We start from the raw sequence: 18,621 nt of genomic DNA on the forward strand, positions 1-18,621 counted from the left end.
CCAGAAGTCAAAGTTAATTAATAAAATGTCAGTGTTTTGTCACTGTTAATTACAGTTGCAGTACAGTTTTGAGTTTTACATGCTAGCATGCTAAAACATTTTGAAACATATAGCCGAGGCTAAGATGACAGTTATTTGGATTTTTGGTGATAAATCAAAGTTACCAACACTGATCACTTGAGTCGCTGATAGTTCAAAATGAGAAGGACAGGATCACCGACGTTAGTACAATAGTTAACTCAAAATGATCCACTTAAGGGATGTCAATATTCAGTAGGCTTCTTACTCATTGGAGCATAACTTTGCAAAGGTTTATCACAACTTGTCAGTAACAGAGTATCTCAGTGGACTAATTGTAAACATAACATTTAAAAAGACAAGTGATTCATTTGTAAGGCAACACTGATTTTATTTAAACACAAAATACACCACCTGGTATAAATTTAGGATATATTTCTCATGTAACAAATGACATAAATATAAAACAAAATAAATATTAAATAAAATGAACATTTGTATTAAGACATGATGTAAACAAACAAACGATTTGAGGAAAACAATTGTGATACAGAGACTAACTATTAAACATAAGAATGTGTGATTCTTTGCCCTGAGTATAATAATCTTTCCAAATGTAAAAGAAAGTCTCATTAATCACAATAATGTAGAAAAAGTATCTTTAAGGATCCAGGAACACTGGCAGAATAAAGTGAGTGCTTGGAAGAAAAGGCTCTTACTCATGAAGAGCATAAAATGTTTCATCAGTCATTCAGGCAACGCAGGACAAGGACTACCACATCGTCTAACATTTTACACTTACTTTTACAATGGTTTCATTTACTATATCACAAATAGTTTTTTATGTTCAACATATAGTCCATTGGTTCACAAAGATAAATGATTTCTCCTCTGTTATAATAAAGTACATAAGTGTTTTTAATCTCAGTCCTCTCTGAGTGGCTTGGAGTGTCTCTTCAGTCGTTCCACACAGTGTCACAGAGGAGGTAAAAAAACCTGCAGCACAGCTCAGTTTCATCCCCCCCCCCTCACCCCCACAAAAGTCCTCCTCGTCCTCGAGTGAAATGGCATGGTCGGTCAGTGCACTTTGATTTGAAGGAATGCTTAGATCACACAGCAAACACGCTGAGAGAGCTGGTCTCATCTTTCAGACCCAGGATGCTGTATGCTATCCTCTTCATGTGACCGGGCAGCCGCACTCCAATATTTCTGATGTCTCTAAAAGGAAACATAAATGAGAACCTTTTTTAGTATGGTTTAAACAATATGTCCTCCACTTCACATTAACAGAACTCAGTGTAACTTGAACAGCAGTCATTCTGAACCAGGGACCAAATGAAAATGTGATCAGAATAAAAGTGTTCAAGGACGTACGATAGCCTCGCTCTTATGTCATGCGTAAGTTTGAGCCGTAAGTTTGAAAAAACAACAACTACCTAACTGGATAAACATTGAGGAATTGAAGCTATTACTCAAATTTGAAATCGAGCTTAAGATATTTGACAAACTGTAAACAATAGGCTAAAAGTAATACGCAAACAGAATTAGTTAGCAAAGAGTAATTAAGAGAGGGGGGAAAAGATTAGCAAGAGGTCATTGATACTGAAAGTGTGAGCTTAAAATTGCAATACAATTTTTTAAAATAGTATGGTGAAGGTAGCTCATGAACTGCTGAACAAAGTCAGCTTAAAGTAGTGTTTTTTATATAGAAACGGCTAAGATGAATTAAACAAATACATTGAATCAGTTAGCTTAAAGTACTGGACATAATCTTTTGACTAAATCTAGGTAAAAGTAAATAATGAACTGTTATACTGTAAGATTGTTGATTGTTAAAGGTGATAAACTTACGAAATGTCTTTCTTATACCTCTCATAGAAGTCATAATTAACATGACCAAACTGGCCTACTGATATTTTAATTGAATGCAAACACATATTATATAATAAATAATAATGTCAAAGTGGAAGAAACACATTTGAAACTTGACAGACGGTGGCAATGACAGAGTACTTGAGCTAATTTTGCAGACGGGGTTTGTGAGACAGAAAAAGCTGCTAACCACTGCTGTAGAAGTTATTCACTAAAGAATGAGAGGAATGCCATGTGCACATTTGGAGTGGAGTATTTCTGCATTAACAAACCACAAACAAATGTTCAAGCTGAGAGCTCAATACTTTCTCTGTTACATTAAAATGTGGCCTGTTGCCAGATAAATCAGTGGAGCGAGTCGAGGCTGCACCTGTGCCTGCATGTGTGCACTTACTCATGCCTCAAGGCGAGCACCTGCTCCATGGTTGTGATCCCAGCACGGGCAAAGCTTTCGTTGTACTGGCTCATTTTGATGGAATCCAGCCACTCAGGCACCGACCTGAACATGGTGCCGTCACATCCGCTGGTACTGGGCAGGCGGATGGACACACTGCAAAGAAATGATATATATTCAGAACATGTAACATCCACAGCTACATTTTGTACACTGAGCGTTTGTAAGAGAATACGTTTTGAAAGTTACAAGGGAACAAGTAGAGACAGAGAATAGCCTCGACCAACCCCAAAACATCCAGACACATAACCCTCTGTAAATTGCTGTGATCCCACTGTTTTCAGTACTGATATAAGAACAAAGCTATACAATGTTTTTCATCCTTTTTCCCAAAACTATTTACTATACCAAACTATTCTTTTAGTCAACATACATTGTGGACAAGTATTTTTTTTAAATAACAGGTTAATGAAGTTATAACATTGAATTAAAATCGGCCATCCCAACAGAGAATATCCTTGCCTTTTATTCATTATTAATTGTAAATATTTTTATTCTTTCCATGACATTTTCTTCAAAGTGTGTCTCCTTTAGTAGGAATTAATGTTAATTAAAATAACACTCTTACCGTGGATCAAAGTCAGCAATGGTTTTCAAAGACTCTGGGCTTCTGAGCAATTTGTCCAACATGTTGACGATGTCTGTGAAGCGAGGTCGTTTGGAGCGGTCGTGCTGCCAACACTGGAGCATGAGCTGGTAGACAGCAGAGGGACAGTCCATTGGAGCAGGAAGCCTGAAGGCCTCATTGATCGCCTTCATGACCTGAGGAAGAGAAGGGGCCCGAGTGAGGGCAGGGTTTAGCTTAACAGCAAAGAAAAGTGCTTTGTTTGAATGTTGACATTAACAGTTAATTTGAAGAGGAAGGTGAGAAAGTCTGCTGGATGTCAGGCAACATATCCCCACTGACCAAGCACAGACTCTCGGCTGTAACACACATTCAAGTTTGACTTATATAGGCCTAAACAATCCAAACCAAAACCATGGAATAAAAACATACCTCGTGATTGCTCATGTCCCAGTAGGGCCGTTCTCCAAATGCCATGACTTCCCACATAACGATACCGAAGCTCCACACATCGCTGGCTGAGGTGAATTTCCTGTATGCAATGGCCTCAGGGGCGGTCCAGCGAATCGGGATTTTACCTCCCTGAAAGAAGAGAAACGTTAAAAAAATCATATTTAATGGCTGGAGCGAGTGAAAACACACAGCGCTGCAAGAGTAACACTTATGATTGGGCACTTGGGAGAAAAACATACCAGCAACTGTCTGGCATTATTAACTGGAAAAAGAACAAAGACCCTAACCCTGTCGACGTTCTTTTAGGTTTTAAATGTTGACGTTAGACTTACTCTTGTTGTGTACGTGCCCTCAGCGTCATCCTCGAGAACACGCGACAGGCCGAAATCAGACACTTTACACTCCAGGTTGCTGTTAACCAAGACATTTCTTGCTGCGAGGTCTCGGTGGACATAATTCATGTCAGAGAGGTATTTCATCCCAGCAGCTATTCCACGCAGCATCCCCGCTAGTTGATATGATGGGATCTCTCCATCACGGCCCTAAAGGGGGAAAAAGTATATTTTTAAATATTTTATAAGTTTAACTCTAAAACCCAAATCCTTTAATTATTCCAACTCTATTTGTGCTTACCTTCAGGTATGTGTCAAGAGCTCCATTCTCCATGTATTCCGTCACTATCATGACATGCTTGACTGAAAGTTAAAACAAAAAGCTCCTTGAGTAAAAGAAAAGTATACAAGCTTTTGATTCAAATGAGTTGTGAACGACTCTTGAGTTTAGTAGTAGGTCATTGACTCACATTTGGTGACAACTCCCTCCAGGTGGATGATATTTGGGTGCGAGAACTGACCCATGATGCTGGCCTCGCTCAGGAAGTCCTGCCTCTGTTTCTCTGAGTACCCTGGCTTCAGGGTCTTTATCGCCACAGCAAACTCCCCTCGGCTAGGAGCCTTCATCACGCCACGAAACACTTCCCCAAACTCTCCTGGTTGACAGACAGACGGACAGCAGGAGGAAAGTCAGAGACTGCTTTCTCAGATTCAATATAAAGAAAAAACAGGTGATAAAGAAAAAACAGGTGATAAAAAAAAAAAAAAAAACACACTCACCAACTCCTATGACTTTTTGTTTGCTGATGGCATTGGGGTCAATTTCTGTGACAAACTTGTGGATGGCAATGTTAGGGTCTTCATACATGTGTGGATCAACGTAAGTCTTCAGAGGCTTGAGTTGATCTAGGGAGGAAAAATCTAAACATTAGGCTTAATAATATTTCTATTCAATGAATACTACTGCATGCATGTACAGAAGTATTTCTAACCTGTTGAGAAGTAGGGGTCTTCAGGGCCTCCTCTGCCACGCATGCTTAATCTCCTGAGACAAAAACATGGAAAATGATAATTGGAATCTACAGAATGAAGATTTGCTTTTACAAAATATGTAGGTCAGGCTCTGCTGACAAAGACAATGCCTGTTTTGAATAGCAGCACCATCCATTACAGATAAACCCTGCTTGAGCTTGTGGCTCATAATAACACAGCTCTGAGGATGACATTTTTTTCTGGAAGACACAGGTGTTTATTGTTTATATGCCACAAGTGTGTAGTTATGTACCGTTTACGCAGTAGAAGTACAGCGACCACGACAAGCAGAATAACAGCAACTCCTACTACAGCTGCCATGACCATGGTGGAGTTGTTTTGGACCCGAGACTCAGCTGTGAAAATCAAAGAGCAGAAAAAATGTCAAGTATGTGAATTGAAATTTTAAACAGAGAATGTATTTCCCAAGACTTTATAATTGCTGGTACCTAATGGTGAAGTGTTGAACTCGTGCTCCGTGCTGTAGCTTCCCGGGTTGCCTTCAGGACTTATGGCCTGGACTCTGAACATGTAAGTGGTGTCTGGGGTGAGGTCATTAATCAGGACAGAACTTTTCTCCAAAATCAGGACTGTGTAGGTGGTCACATCACGTTCACCATCATCATCCTGAGGAAAAGATGGATTAGAATATTTCTTTATTTACTTGACAATAAAGTGTGTTTACATTTCCCTTAAAGGCTTCCATGTTTGAATTTGAATTATGTTTGAAGGAGATGCAAAGGAGAACAAAGTGTTCTGTCTTACTTTTCTGCGGTACATGAGCTCAAAGCGGTGATTGATGTGGGCTGGAGGCCTGCGAGACAGAGTCCAGGACAGAGACAGACTGGTGGGGCTGCGATCATCCAGATGGATCAACGTCACCTTGGGGGGATCTAACGGTGGTTGAGAGGAAGAAAGCATAATAATGGTTAGTGAGTAATCATAGTCGTTGGACAAAGGCATTTGGAAATAAAAGTCTTTGGGGATCTTTGGTCAGACTGAATTCCTCTTTGTGAAGTAAGCCCTTATTTTTGCACAATAATTCTGGACCACAAATAACATTTGTTGACATTTCTTTAACCCCAAATTATCAATTTAACAAAGTATTATAACTAAAAATTGCTCATAAATGTAATTTTAAACAGGTGAGTTTCAGGAAATAAGAAATTACTCTGTCATGTGGGTCCTCAACGACTGCCAGAAAGGAAAATGATTAATAACAATGTAAATGTTTTGGTTTTATATCGGTGGTATGGATGGGGTTTAGGGTAGTTTTTACACTTCGAGGTCCTCTGAGATTTCTGTTTTGACAGTTTATTCAGGAGTGTTGTGGTGAGTAACACCTATTTGGAGTCTAACTGGTTTTGATTGGAGTAAGTAATGACACTCTTTGAATGCCTTTTGGCCAGAATGAAAAAATATGAACAAGTATCTTAAGAGGACATTATTTTACTCCATTTTCCATGACCAAGAGTAAATGTTTGTTGTTTGTCCTTTTCTTCAGATCAAGACTTATTATCTTGTTATCTCGGTTATCTGGGTTTCCCCGTGAATACAGGCTAATTTGAGTTTCAAGACATCAACTCGTCATCATGAGAAAAACAACAAGTCCTGAGATAACTACTTAAATAAGTTAAATATCGAGAAAACAACCAGAAATTAGTTGATATCATGGGAAATTGAGTAAAATAAAAAATTATGGATGTATGTCTGCTTAGGGCTTCTGTACTACAGAGCACTTCAAAATATATTTCATTATATGCCAATATTATAGGGTTTTATAACAATTTGGGGATTTCTTCATTTTTTCAAAGTTCAGTATCTGACAAAGGGAGTCATTACCACTTTATGACTTTTCTACTTCAAAATAAATAATTTTTGCACTTTGTGTTTTTACATATGCAGCAGTGGGGTCTGTGTGCCCTTAAAAGTTAGGAAGAAGAGCCAAAGGAAAGCTCAAAGCAATAAGAAAAAGAGGTGTGCTGGAGCTCACCTGTGTAGTCTAGAGCGGTGGTGATGCTTGCAGCGGGCCTCTTAGTACCAAACTGTGACACACCGCTGTGAGCCTCCACAGTGAACGTGTAGTTCAGATGAGAATCAAGTTCACTGACAACGACCGTGGTGTCCCGCAGGTCAGTAGGACCTGGCTCAAAACGGATCTTCTCGCCACAGGCAACACACGAGGTGCCTTCACAGTGCTCACACACCACGCTGTAGCTGAGGTCACTGCGGCCCCCAGTCACCAGCGGCAGGCTCCAGGATAGCTGCAGCCTGCCCTCTGCTGAAAGGGTGGTGGAGCTCAAGTCACGAGGGGCACTGGGTGGGGCTAATAGAATAGAATAGAATAGAATAGAATTACTTCATTGATCCCAAACTGGGAAATTGTGGCGTTACAGCAGCATGTTATCAGAGCAAATAAAACAAGAATAAGAATAGATACATAGTAAATAAGCACTTAAAATATTTTAAAAAAATAAGAACAAGAAGAGATTTATACATTTAACTTAACATTCTTACTGGTTAAAAAAATGACAAATTAAATACAGCATTTATTCAGGCGGAATAGAGGAAGTAGATGACAGAAGAGTTAGCCTGAGGTTCTGATCTTCCTCTAATTAGCTTAAACTTTAATTTAATAGTGAGAATTTTTACCAGAGCAGGCTGATGTAGGAGAATCAGAAGGGGAGCGGAAGAAACCATCCTCACATTGACACTCAGTTGCGCCGGCTGTGGAGGGCTTGGTGTTATCAGGACAAACCTGACATAACTGGCTTGATACAGAAGGCTTGAAGTAGCCTGGTTTGCACACTGTGTGAGAAAAAGAAGGTGTGTGTTAGTTTAGGCATGACATACACTTGTAGCTATTAACAGACAAAAAAAAGGAAGGAATGAGTGCTCAAAATGCAAACAATGAAGCTGTCTCGTAATACCAGTCCTTTCCAACCTGACAGGAAGCGTTTGTTGTGAGTAACCTATAATCTTTGAGTCTTTGTATGCAGAGAAATGAGAAGGGATTTGCCTGACGATCTGCCTGCACTCGCCTTTTTCGCCCGGAGGCCTAATCCCAGGTCACACGGCTGGCGTCGACCGGATGAAAGCCGAGCATTAAATATATCAGGTGATCTGATCTACTGTTTCCTTTTGTCAACTCTTAGCTCACATTATCTCTCAGATCAGATTTGTAATTTTAACAAAGGGAAGTGGCACCTTGGACACTGAACGAAAGAGAGTCGTGATAGACATTTTGGCAAACAGATAAACAGCCTTCCAGGTCATGGGAGGTTAATGAACATGCAGAGTGGACAGAAACCAGAGCACAAGAGCTGCATTTCAGTCTGAAGCTGATATTTCCTCCCATTCTTCCTTCCTTTAACCTCCGAAACAATTCGCAAATTAAGGGATCCAAGGTTGAAAAGTTAGAGGAAAGAGAGTCAGGAAAGAGGAAAAGCTGCCAGAGAAAACTTTGACTTTTAGTATGTTTATGGAAACAGATGCACATACTCTCTTGGTTGATAAAGAGCCTCAGCACAGAAAAAAAAAGGAATATTTCTTTTTAAAGTTCTTGTCTCTCTTCTCTCTTTCTGCCGCCTCCCTCGGGAGAAGCCTTTCATGTGGTCCCTCTTCTGGTGGCCGTGAGAAGAGGTCGAGTGAACCCCAGGTTTAAGACGTGGTCGCGTTACTTCACCACCGAGGCAGAAGGACCTTTGCACTCTGAGTATCGCCTCAGTGGAGGAGAAGGAGCAGGCTGAGTTTGAGGAGGGATGAAGATGAATAGATTGGTGAATGGGGGAAGGGGGCAAAGGTCTGGAGCACCAACAGAAGTTCTCCCCAGGGAGTCACTTGGCGGCAATGGGGGTGTAGCTGAGGTCTTTCGCATAAGAAAAGGGGGCCAGCCCATTTCATCTTGAGCCGAGGCAGCAGGACCTCTGTCACGTACCAAAAAAACTCTGGCCCTATTCATCTATTGTCTCCGAGATTGGCCAGAGTGGTGCCATAAATATGTTGCACTACTCATTATGCAGCTCACAAATGGCGGCATGTGTGGGATGTATGCAAACATTGTATATGCAAACTTTTGAATTGTGAATTACAATTAAACAGAATTTTTGTTAATCTCTAAATGGGTTAACAACACTGCTTTATCTGATCCAAACTTTCACTCAGTTTACTTTAAATTTTACTTGTTGATGGAAATTGTTCCTCTAATCGTCCAAGACTCCTCCATGACTACAACACATGTGAAAAGGACTTCTGTTCCACACCGGTGCATCTGTTAATTGAATCTGTTTTTTGCTTTGAGTCGGCCCATTGTTCTAATGAGTGGGAACATGGATTAGGGAGCTCGTTGCGTGTGTTAACAACCGGATGAAAGAGTAAAGGGAGGCGAAGCGGGGGCATGTCATTGGCTAACAGCTGTCCTGTTGCTCTACTAATCCTCTTGACTAAATTACACTCCACACCTAACTAAGCAGCCACGAAGCTAACCACCCTCATGCACCAACTGTCGACTTGCTCCCCACCCTCTGACTCCGACCAAGGACAACCTGCTTATTTGTGTCAGTCAGCATTCCTCCTCTTCTCACTTTACTTCCTTTTCCCACAACAGTTGGGCTCTTCTGTGGAATCCATATGAGCCTCTAAGGATATCACTTTCTCTACTGAACATAAAATTGGAAATGAGGACATGCCTGGAACAAACCTCATTGCCATAATACTTTAACTTGTGTGATTAAAAATATATTTCCTGAATACAAACACTCAGGTCATCCTCCAGACTTTGGAGGGCAGTTTTTCCTCATCATCAATACTTCCTGCCTTCCACTGCCAGCTTCTGTTTCAGGTGCTAGACTCAGAGTCCAACTGCAGTAAGAAAACCTCAAAGACAGACACATTCCTTTGCCTTAACCTCATCCCCGCCCCTCTCTCTTATCCTGTCCTCATTTTACAACGTCAGTACTAGATTCACTCTTTCAATCATCACACCTATCTTTCAGCATTATGCAGGACTGTAACTTACAATACTTTTATTCAACCATATAAATAACATTTGTGGTCTACAGAGTAAGTACAATGAATTTGAATTTCACAATTTCCCCAAGTCAAGTTTGCTTTTTCTGTGTCTAGTGAGAACTCCCCAACAAATTTCTATGCTAGAAAAAAAACCTTTCAACGCTTTTTTGGAAGAAAAGAAAACACTTAAACAATTGGACAATCTATCCACTAATCTATTAATCATTTCCTTATTTCATCTTGAGAAACATGTTCACTTCAGAACTGAGTCATGGCTAGAGATACTGTGCCAGTCAAGGTGACTCGGACCAGCAGTAGTCATAAACTGCTTTCTGACTCAGTCTAACCTCTGGCAGGCGTGTCAGCGCCATCCCTGTAATCTGTGGTTCCAGTCACCTTGGCAACTCACACACAACAAATACTTGCGAGGAGAAGACACACCACTCAGGTAGTCGTGCTGACAGATTCACACGGACCCTTCCTTTAGTCAACCACTGCTGGAGGTGACGCGAGGGTGAAAGAATTCCTTTCAGAAATCCCCGCACCATACTGTGCCCTTCCTCCCTCCTTCCTCCTCTCTGCATCCTCCTCTCCTCCCACGTTTCCTCCAGACAGTTCAACAAACCACACCCGTGAAGAAACTTCCGCACAAACAGTAGGAGCAAATACAGTAAGAACACCACAGCTATGTGTTGTACTTTACATACTTGTTATGAGCTTGCAGTTCTTTCTCGAGGGCAGCGCATTCTACAATGTTTTTGAATACTTAACCTTAGTCTGGGTGTCACTTACATTCAACTTTGAGTTTCTAAATCTTCAGTTCTTGGCTTTATAAATGGTTTTCACCATCTTGTTCTCAAAAAATAACCCGCCTTTACTTATCTTAACCATTAAGAAATTCTAAATCAACAACAAATTATACAAGATATCTACTGACAAATAACTTTCAGTTTGTGACTTTGGGACGGCACTGCTAACCTGAAACCAGGAGGCATCGATTCTGAACGCAAAATGTTTAGCCAATGACTTAACTTTTCTTTTTTGAGCTTCTTCTGAGTTTTCAATATCTGACTTAGTTTCCACTGAGATATAAATAGTGTGTAGATCCAAAGCAAACTCAAAGTCCATGTTGTATGAGTAAGTCAGTGGGAGATCTTTTGTACAGTACTTTATCACCGCCAGCCATAGTCATAACCATAAAACAACGGTGTGTCAGCCGTATCTGTGTGTCCTGAGAGAAAAGCAGTGGAAAGAATGTGCCATTGCCCAACAGGTGAAGAGAGGAGCTGTTGAAATTTACTTTGGGATTATTATCTAAAGTGCATAGAGCAATTTGTGCTTGCGGTCGCTTCACAATCTAAACAAGACAAACATGTTGAGACATCTTCCCTTTCCCCCCCTTGCCCTACTGTACCTGGCCTATTTGAAGACATATGTAGTGTAAAAGTGATAGATATTCAGAAAGCCAGACACAATTACCATTCCTCTGTGCTCATTCCTCACACCTTGCCAAAATTAGTGTTTGGAGAGCTTTAATTACTCACATTGCAGCATAAACACGTCTCAGTTGAGTGCATGGCGTATTTCTAGCAGTGCTTACCTTGGCAGGAGTCCCCTGTGGTTTCGTAGCCTGCGAGACATTGGCACTGGCCCACGGGAACCACCCATTCGCCCTCAGCTGAGCAGTAGATGCTGGGGGTGGTCTGGCTTACAGCATTCTCCACACAGGCTCCCTCCACCTTTGTGAGGGCGTCAGCCACGGTCTCTGGGAAGGCCGCCAAGCTCTGCACCGTGGAAGGGCACGTTTTGTAGTACACTCTGACAGACAGCAGCGCCACACAGGCACCCATGTCCTGAAAAGCTAGGTAGAAGCCCCTTCTAGACAGAGGCCCCACTGATCTTATTTCCCTGTTGACCTTGAGCACCCGACCCCGTGTGACCTCATCAGGAGCGATGGTGGCTACTTTTTTGAACTGGCCTTTACGGAAGTTTGTGCCAACATCGGCATCGGCCTCCGAGATGTAAAGGTTGAAGGTTTCTTTGCAGGCAACAGAAGCCCCTTCAAAAGTGTTGCAGTCTCGTACAACAAAACCAAGCTCCACAGACACACGTGAGGTTCCCGGTCGCCGCTGGATGAACGTTGTGCGTAGCCAGTTATCCTGTTCAGTAGAGTCTATGCTGCAAACACTGTAGGTGTAAAGAAGTGAGCCATTCACCACTGTCTGGACAATCTCCCACTGCGAAACAGAGGATGATAAAAAGAGAGAAGAGGGATTAGTTTGTTACCAAACTACTATAATGAAAGGTTGTGGTTTTCAGGGAATAAGTACAGGCATCAGATGCTTTGTACTTGCCGAAAACCAGTTTTACTGATGAGACACCTCTTCTTTCATGCTGAGTGAGAAGCTTGTAAAGTAAAGAAGGGAGCTGCTTTTTTTTTTCTTCCACAAATTAAGATTATTGGCCTGGACATGTGCTGTGCTCAGTCACGACGTGTGTGGTTCAGCACTAACACACAGAGGGTGCATGTGTGTGAGGCGCACATAAATCCAGCAAGTAGAAAACCAAGAGATTTATGGCAGCTAAATGAGCTTTATAAGCACATTGCAAAGGCATGGCAGCAAAATTGGCAGCAATTAAGAGTTTTTAAGAGAGGGTAGCAATGACCAGTAAGAAGATTAAAAGCTTTGGATTTTACATTAAATGTAACACCTCGTATGTTAAAGTACTGCTGTGTTCAGAGAATAAATCAATGCTTACATTTACAACACTTTAACTGGTGTTAGAAAGAGAGGCAGTGAAATATTTCCAATATTTTAAGCTGTAGATGTTATATTTTATGGGGCTTTCAAGATCATTTCAGTCTGTTCTTTTTATATATCCTCAATTTTTAGGCCAAATCAAACGCTGAATTATAGCATTTACTTTATTTACTACCCTACTTCTATCGCCATCTAAGTCATGTCTTACAGCACTTAAGAATGAAGTAGTTATCCTTGCAATAAAAATGAATATAGTACAGTTACAATACTCTGAGAAAGTTTTAACAAAACAAATTGTAATGGACATGAGGAACAAGAATCTTTAGATCTTTGAGAACATTCAGACAAGAAACATAGCCCACACAGTGAAAGTGGTCATGTCCTGTTGCTTTATTTAGACGGAAAGCCACTGAACTATAGATAGAGGGATGGTTCTCCACACATGGACCAGTCTTTATGCCTCTTTTACGTTACGTCTGCCCACAAATGTACAGACCATCTTGCTGCTGTTATCTCAAAATTCAGAGCTGGATCACGAGGACGAATAAATCTCAAAATTTACCGTCATTGTTTAGTGTTAGCATGACTACATATCTCCTGTGATTTTGTCGAAATGCACAGTAAATTCATCTAAGGGTTGAACCTTGACATTTTAACGGCATTCATAAGTTCTTTATGAAAGGGTAGAGTTAACACAAGACTCGGCCAAACCTCATGGAGCTGCCACTCATTCCATCTCTCCCAGAGAGCTTTTTTAGTATGAATGAGCAGGAAGAGGCCTCAGCTATTGTTATTACTAAATAGTATTCAAATTCTTAACCAACTTATCTTCACCTTCTTGGCCCATTTTAGTTTTCTTACACAGAGAATGACTATTTCAAGTCTAGAACCCGAAGTCTTAAAAATGCCAACTGAGGTAAAAATACTCACTCCGTTCTCATATGGCAAAGTCAACCAGCCCAACTCTGAGCCCGAGACGCTCATATCCAGTAAAACTTCTGCAGAGACAAAAGGAAAACATATGACGTGGTTACAAAAAGCACACAAACAACAAATTACATCACAATGTAAGAAGAAAAATGTAGTCAATATGTAGCTATAAGAGAGGTCTTTCAGGCCTAACATAAATCAATTCCAAATAGTATAAGATATTCTCCTTTCTGTTTAATAGACAGTTAAACAATTGGAAATGACTATGATATGACTGTACAATTCAATTTTCTGCCTTGATCCCCATGGGGCCAACAGCTTTATGGGGGGCACATGCCAGGCTTTGACTGTTTAATCAAGCATGTCGTTCTGATTCAAGACTTCATTGACCGTGTCCTCCATGTCCAGGATACATGACTTAAAAAGTCTGAGAAAGGCGTGGGCACTTTAAATTGCCATGACGAGAGAAATACATGAATCGGCACCAAAAGTGAAATTAAAAAAAGAGTCGGATATGTCCGGGCAGCCTACAGGTGGCCCTTAACCCTAAACTGACGAAGGGCCTACTTAATTCAACTAGGCTATGTTTTTTTAAGTTTTTCGTTTCAGAATATGTTAAATGTATAAGTAATGACATTTATAATACAATTTAAACCATTCTTAATTATTTAGGCTTCTTTTGGTTTCAAAGACATTCACTATAGGCTACTTGCTACAAAACACACAACAACACAAAAACAGCAAAGTGTAGGCTACATAATTATAGGGTATTTTTCCTTGACAACAAAAGAACTAAAAACAGAAAGTTAAACCTAAAACAGCTAACAAATTCCAACCTCCTGACTCATGAGGTGCGGTAGGCTGTAGGTCGGAAATCTTTTAAAACAACGCGTTAAAAAAGTAGACTACTTACGTTCTTTCGACTGCAGGCTGGTTGAAAAGTGGTTAATAAATAAAAACAAAAAGAAGTAGACCCGACAGAGCTCCATATTTCCACACAACTTAATTTCAAAGTCGTGTTTAAATATCCCAAAGTCTCTGCTCTCCTCCGTGTGCAGTGCTCCCACGGACACTACTTTTCCAAATACTTCACTCTACCGGCTGAGTGAGCATGAGCCCGCAGGCAACCCATTGACAAACAGGTGGCGTCATAGCCCCGCCCCGGTCGCCGTCGGAATGTAGTAGCTGTCCAAATTTGGTAATTAGGGGGTGGAGCCAATTCTGCTGGACGGCACCTGTTTTATTCACAAGAATTTAAACCCTCGTAAACTGTTCAGCCAGTGCACATGTGGATTTAAAGATTGCATCACATCATGTTATTTTTTTTGTATCAATCAACCCACATATCAATGACATCTGTAAATGTATCCAGTTGTTTTAAAACTCAGTAAGACCTAGCTCACTTATGTTAACAAAAATGCTTAATACAAAGATTTAATAAATACCCTTTCTCAAACATTTTAAAAACAAAGAGTTTATAGAATTAGGACATACAAAGTACATAGATATATGTCATAGAAATTAAACAATATCCCAATGAAATCTATCATAGTATTGACAAAATGCAAAAAAAAGAATAGTGTTTATTATGCAGAATAACTTCCTAAGAGTACATTTTTAATCTGTTGGGAAATAAGTTTTCAAATAATAGTTTTGTTTCAGTTTCAAGTCCTGCAGCATGATTTGATTGAACATGTTATGTCACCTCTGTTGTACACTTGTATGGATTTTTAGTAGTGTTGAACATGTATTTTAAAGTTGGTGGTGTACGTTCAGGTATAGCTTCATCTAGATGAGATTGTTTTGACCAAACTGGGTCAAAAAAACAGAATACAAGAAATTCTTCTCTGAAATGATATTAGGTTGGAAAAAAAGGTGAACAGAAATGGCACCTCAAGTTTAGCACAAATAATTGCTGTATATATATTTCATGAAGAAAAAAAAGTACCTTATGATGGGGAATATAAAGGTAGGCTGATTTTCCCAACTAATATTCAGTAATATAGTTTTCAACTTGTTGGAATGAAGTTCTCCAAGGGAAGAAAATAAATGGATATTTTATTACTTTTATGACCTGGGAGCAGCTTGTGTCAAATCATTTTAAAGACTGATAATTTTATTGTTTTTATTCATACTTTATTCAGTCTATAAAAAAATGTATTCTTTCAGCTCTTACTTAATTTGTTGTTGTATGTGCTCTGTTTAATTTGTGTATTTTATTTTAAAGCCGCTCCAAAGCATTTGACCCTAGAAGAATTAATAATGCTGTTTGAGTTGAAATTAATGTTCTGATGAGTCTGGCACTGAATTCAGACAATTTTCATTCTCTTTGTAAATGTATTTACTGTAGCTTTGGTTTTGCAAAAGGCAAATAACTTCAATTAAAGATGGAAGTAAATCTTATTTTCTGATTTAAACAATATATATTCTGCTCGGTCACACTTGCATGTGGAGTGTAAATACACATTTGGAAACCACTGAATGTTTTATCTACACTGTATTTTTTGGTTGGTAGCAAATGTTAATAATAACAATAAAACAGTACGTTTGAGATTTGGCTGCTTTTCAAAATGAAAGAGTGATTAAGTTGGACAATCTTTTGGACTGTCCTCTAAGTAATTGCCCGAATCCTCCACATCTCGTCCAGGACTTGTCTTTCCCACGACTGGTAAAGGAGGGGTCAAGTAGAGGGGGGGCGGTGTGGTATGAATATATGACTACTAATGAGACGCTCCTCAAAAAGAACCTTAACAATTTGGGTATGAATATGTGACCACAAAGAGGATCTGACAATAGTATCACCTAGCAACTCTTATCAGGAGGAATTTCAGAGTCAAGTCTTCTTCTGTGAAGCGATGTGTACTTGGAAAGAAGAGCCCCCTCCATCTGAGAGCCAAACACAGCCAGCCGCCTTGACAAAGACCCCCCAAAAAATCCACTGAAGAGGCGGACATTGTCTTGTCCAACGTTACCATACACGGACATTAATCATACAACAGACAGAGTTAAAGATGTTAGTGAAATAATAGATTAACAAGTTAAGTGTGGGCTGAATTATGGCTTTCTGACCTGCAAGTGACAACCACTTCAATTACTTACAAACACAAATTGTAGTTAAACATGATAAATGTAATACCAACAGGATAGTTTCACACGAGGGAACCCAGGAAAAATCCAATTGAATGATGCACTAAAATGTTCTTTTGTGATAAAGTTTCAGTTGTGTTGTTTTATAACTAATGATTTTCAAGAGTAAGTATTTCTCTTTCAATGTTTAGAAAGGTTCAATTCTAAAGACAACTCTGTTTGAAATCTCTTTTCATTTGCCAGTTTAAGCTTCCTCTGAATATTTGCTTTGCATACATCAAAGTTTTATTCTTTAAATATATTTAATTTCGGTTTCAAGTAGTACTCTCTTCTTTGACTTTCAATAACAAAAAAACAAATCGTACTTGACCACCAATTGTTAACATCATGGAATCATTTTTACACTGATGGGTTGTTTAACCCCATAGAGATGGGGGTGCCGATGTCCTGGCAGCTGGTGCGCTTGTCCTATGTGCAGAGGCGGAAGTTCTCAAGGGTGGAAAACTCGGGTTCGTATCCTGCCTGTGGCTCCTTTCCTGTGCGTCTTTACCTATTCTCTCTCTCCCTGGTTTCTGGCTCTATCAACTGTCCTGTCTCTAAGATAAAGGCATTACCATTGAGCTATTTTTTGTAAAATTAATATACATGTTTTGTATCAATTCTTTACCTAAAGGACAAAACTCTAAATAAACTAAATTGGACTTTAAGAAAATTTTAGCTGTGGTCGTTTCCCTAAACATTTTAAAATGTTGTAATTCAAATAGTAGCGTAATCTATTTGTCTTGAGCCTCCACAAATATTTGTAGCACAGTGTTGTTGAAATGTCAGTTCTTTTCAGGGACCACATTTCAGTTTTATGTCTCTTGTTTTCAATCTCACAAAGACTTGACCCCCTGCTTTAAGAACCAGATCTCCGTCACTTTCAAATTACCCAGCACACTTTGTTTTGAGTGTGAATCGCCACTCGAAAGGAAACTTCCATCTCAAGCACTCGAGCAGCCCTTTCTCTCCTCTCCTCTTTGCTTTTGATACACACTGAGGTACGCCTAGGTGTTATTTTCTAGTGTGTTAATGGTGAGACTCCGAGAAGTGGTTTCTGTTGTCAACCGGTTCTCAGAGGTGTCAAAGGTCAACACCCTCTCTAACACACAAGTATGCAAATGCTTTCAATATTACAATACAGGCTTCTTTTTATCTAGCTGCAGAGCATGCGTGTTGCTGGAGAGAGAGTCCTCTGGATGCTCAAACTCCCCCCCTTACATACCCCTCCTCCCTTTCTCTGGTCCCGGGCTTCTAAGGGCGATGACAGCACAAAAGTACTTCACACTGGGGGCTGGGTCTGCATTTTGTGGGTCAGTGAACAACGGCTGAGGCAGTAACGCCATGTCATTCAGAGCCTGCTCCCCCTGCACCCCTGCTGTCCTCACACTTCTCGTGGTATCAGCAAACAGAGAGGGGGGAAACTATTGAGAGCACCGGGGCGTTTTTGTGTATCGCCGACATAAAATGCACCTACTGTTTTCCACCATTCCACCATCTCAGCAAGTGCTCCTAAAACTCTTGTTAAGAGATGATGGATTCACACCTTGTTTCTATGTTTTAAGGATTACAGACTGACAATCAGTGCTGGAAGAAGTACTCAGGTTATTTAGTAAAACAGCAGTATCAGTCTAACAATAGACAAGAACTAACACAGAGCTGACAATCTACAAACATTAAAAATCATAAAAAAAAGTAATAAAACTCAGGTAAAGGTAGAAGTTATAAAGTGACACGTTTTATATTTCTGAATAGTTGATGTAGATGTGTCCATCTGGGAAGTTCAATATAACTTTGAAAAAAAGCAATATGTGATAAACTGTATGTACATAGCTAAACATATCTACGATCTAAGCTAGAATAGACTAAAATTTACTTGAAATGAGTAGAAAAAACTAAACGACGCTAAGCTAAACTGGTTATTTGAAACGTATCATAGTCTACAGGTAGTGGTTGTTGTTTTTTTTTAGATTAATTTTTGTAGAGTATTGTGGATAGAGTCGGATATCAGGACAAGGGAGCGAGAGAGAGTGGGAAAAGACATGCGGGAAAGAAACCACAGGTCGG

General features: G+C 39.9%; 1 protein-coding gene across 2 annotated transcripts; it reads right to left on the reverse strand.

Annotated features, from left to right (window-relative positions):
• Positions 1–384: 384 nt before the first annotated feature.
• epha2a (eph receptor A2 a) lies at positions 385–14,530 on the reverse strand. Of its 2 annotated transcripts, none has more exons than XM_061043020.1 (17): positions 14,342–14,530; positions 13,429–13,496; positions 11,337–11,973; positions 7,379–7,534; positions 6,720–7,052; positions 5,492–5,619; positions 5,176–5,353; positions 4,980–5,082; positions 4,687–4,739; positions 4,475–4,615; positions 4,165–4,350; positions 3,996–4,057; positions 3,695–3,904; positions 3,342–3,491; positions 2,913–3,106; positions 2,285–2,440; positions 385–1,236 (listed from the first exon to the last, which is right to left on the reverse strand). In XM_061043020.1, exons 1-17 carry the CDS (start codon positions 14,415–14,417, stop codon positions 1,128–1,130), a joined length of 2,940 nt encoding a protein of 979 aa, XP_060899003.1. In that variant the 5' UTR covers positions 14,418–14,530; the 3' UTR covers positions 385–1,127. The 2 variants fall into 2 exon arrangements, with proteins under 2 accessions (XP_060899003.1, XP_060899004.1); XM_061043021.1 differs by having other exon boundaries at positions 4,475–4,600; positions 14,342–14,529.
• Positions 14,531–18,621: the final 4,091 nt, after the last annotated feature.

Source organism: Labrus mixtus, chromosome 7 (genome assembly GCF_963584025.1).
Source record: "Labrus mixtus chromosome 7, fLabMix1.1, whole genome shotgun sequence".
Lineage (NCBI taxonomy): Eukaryota > Metazoa > Chordata > Actinopteri > Labriformes > Labridae > Labrus > Labrus mixtus.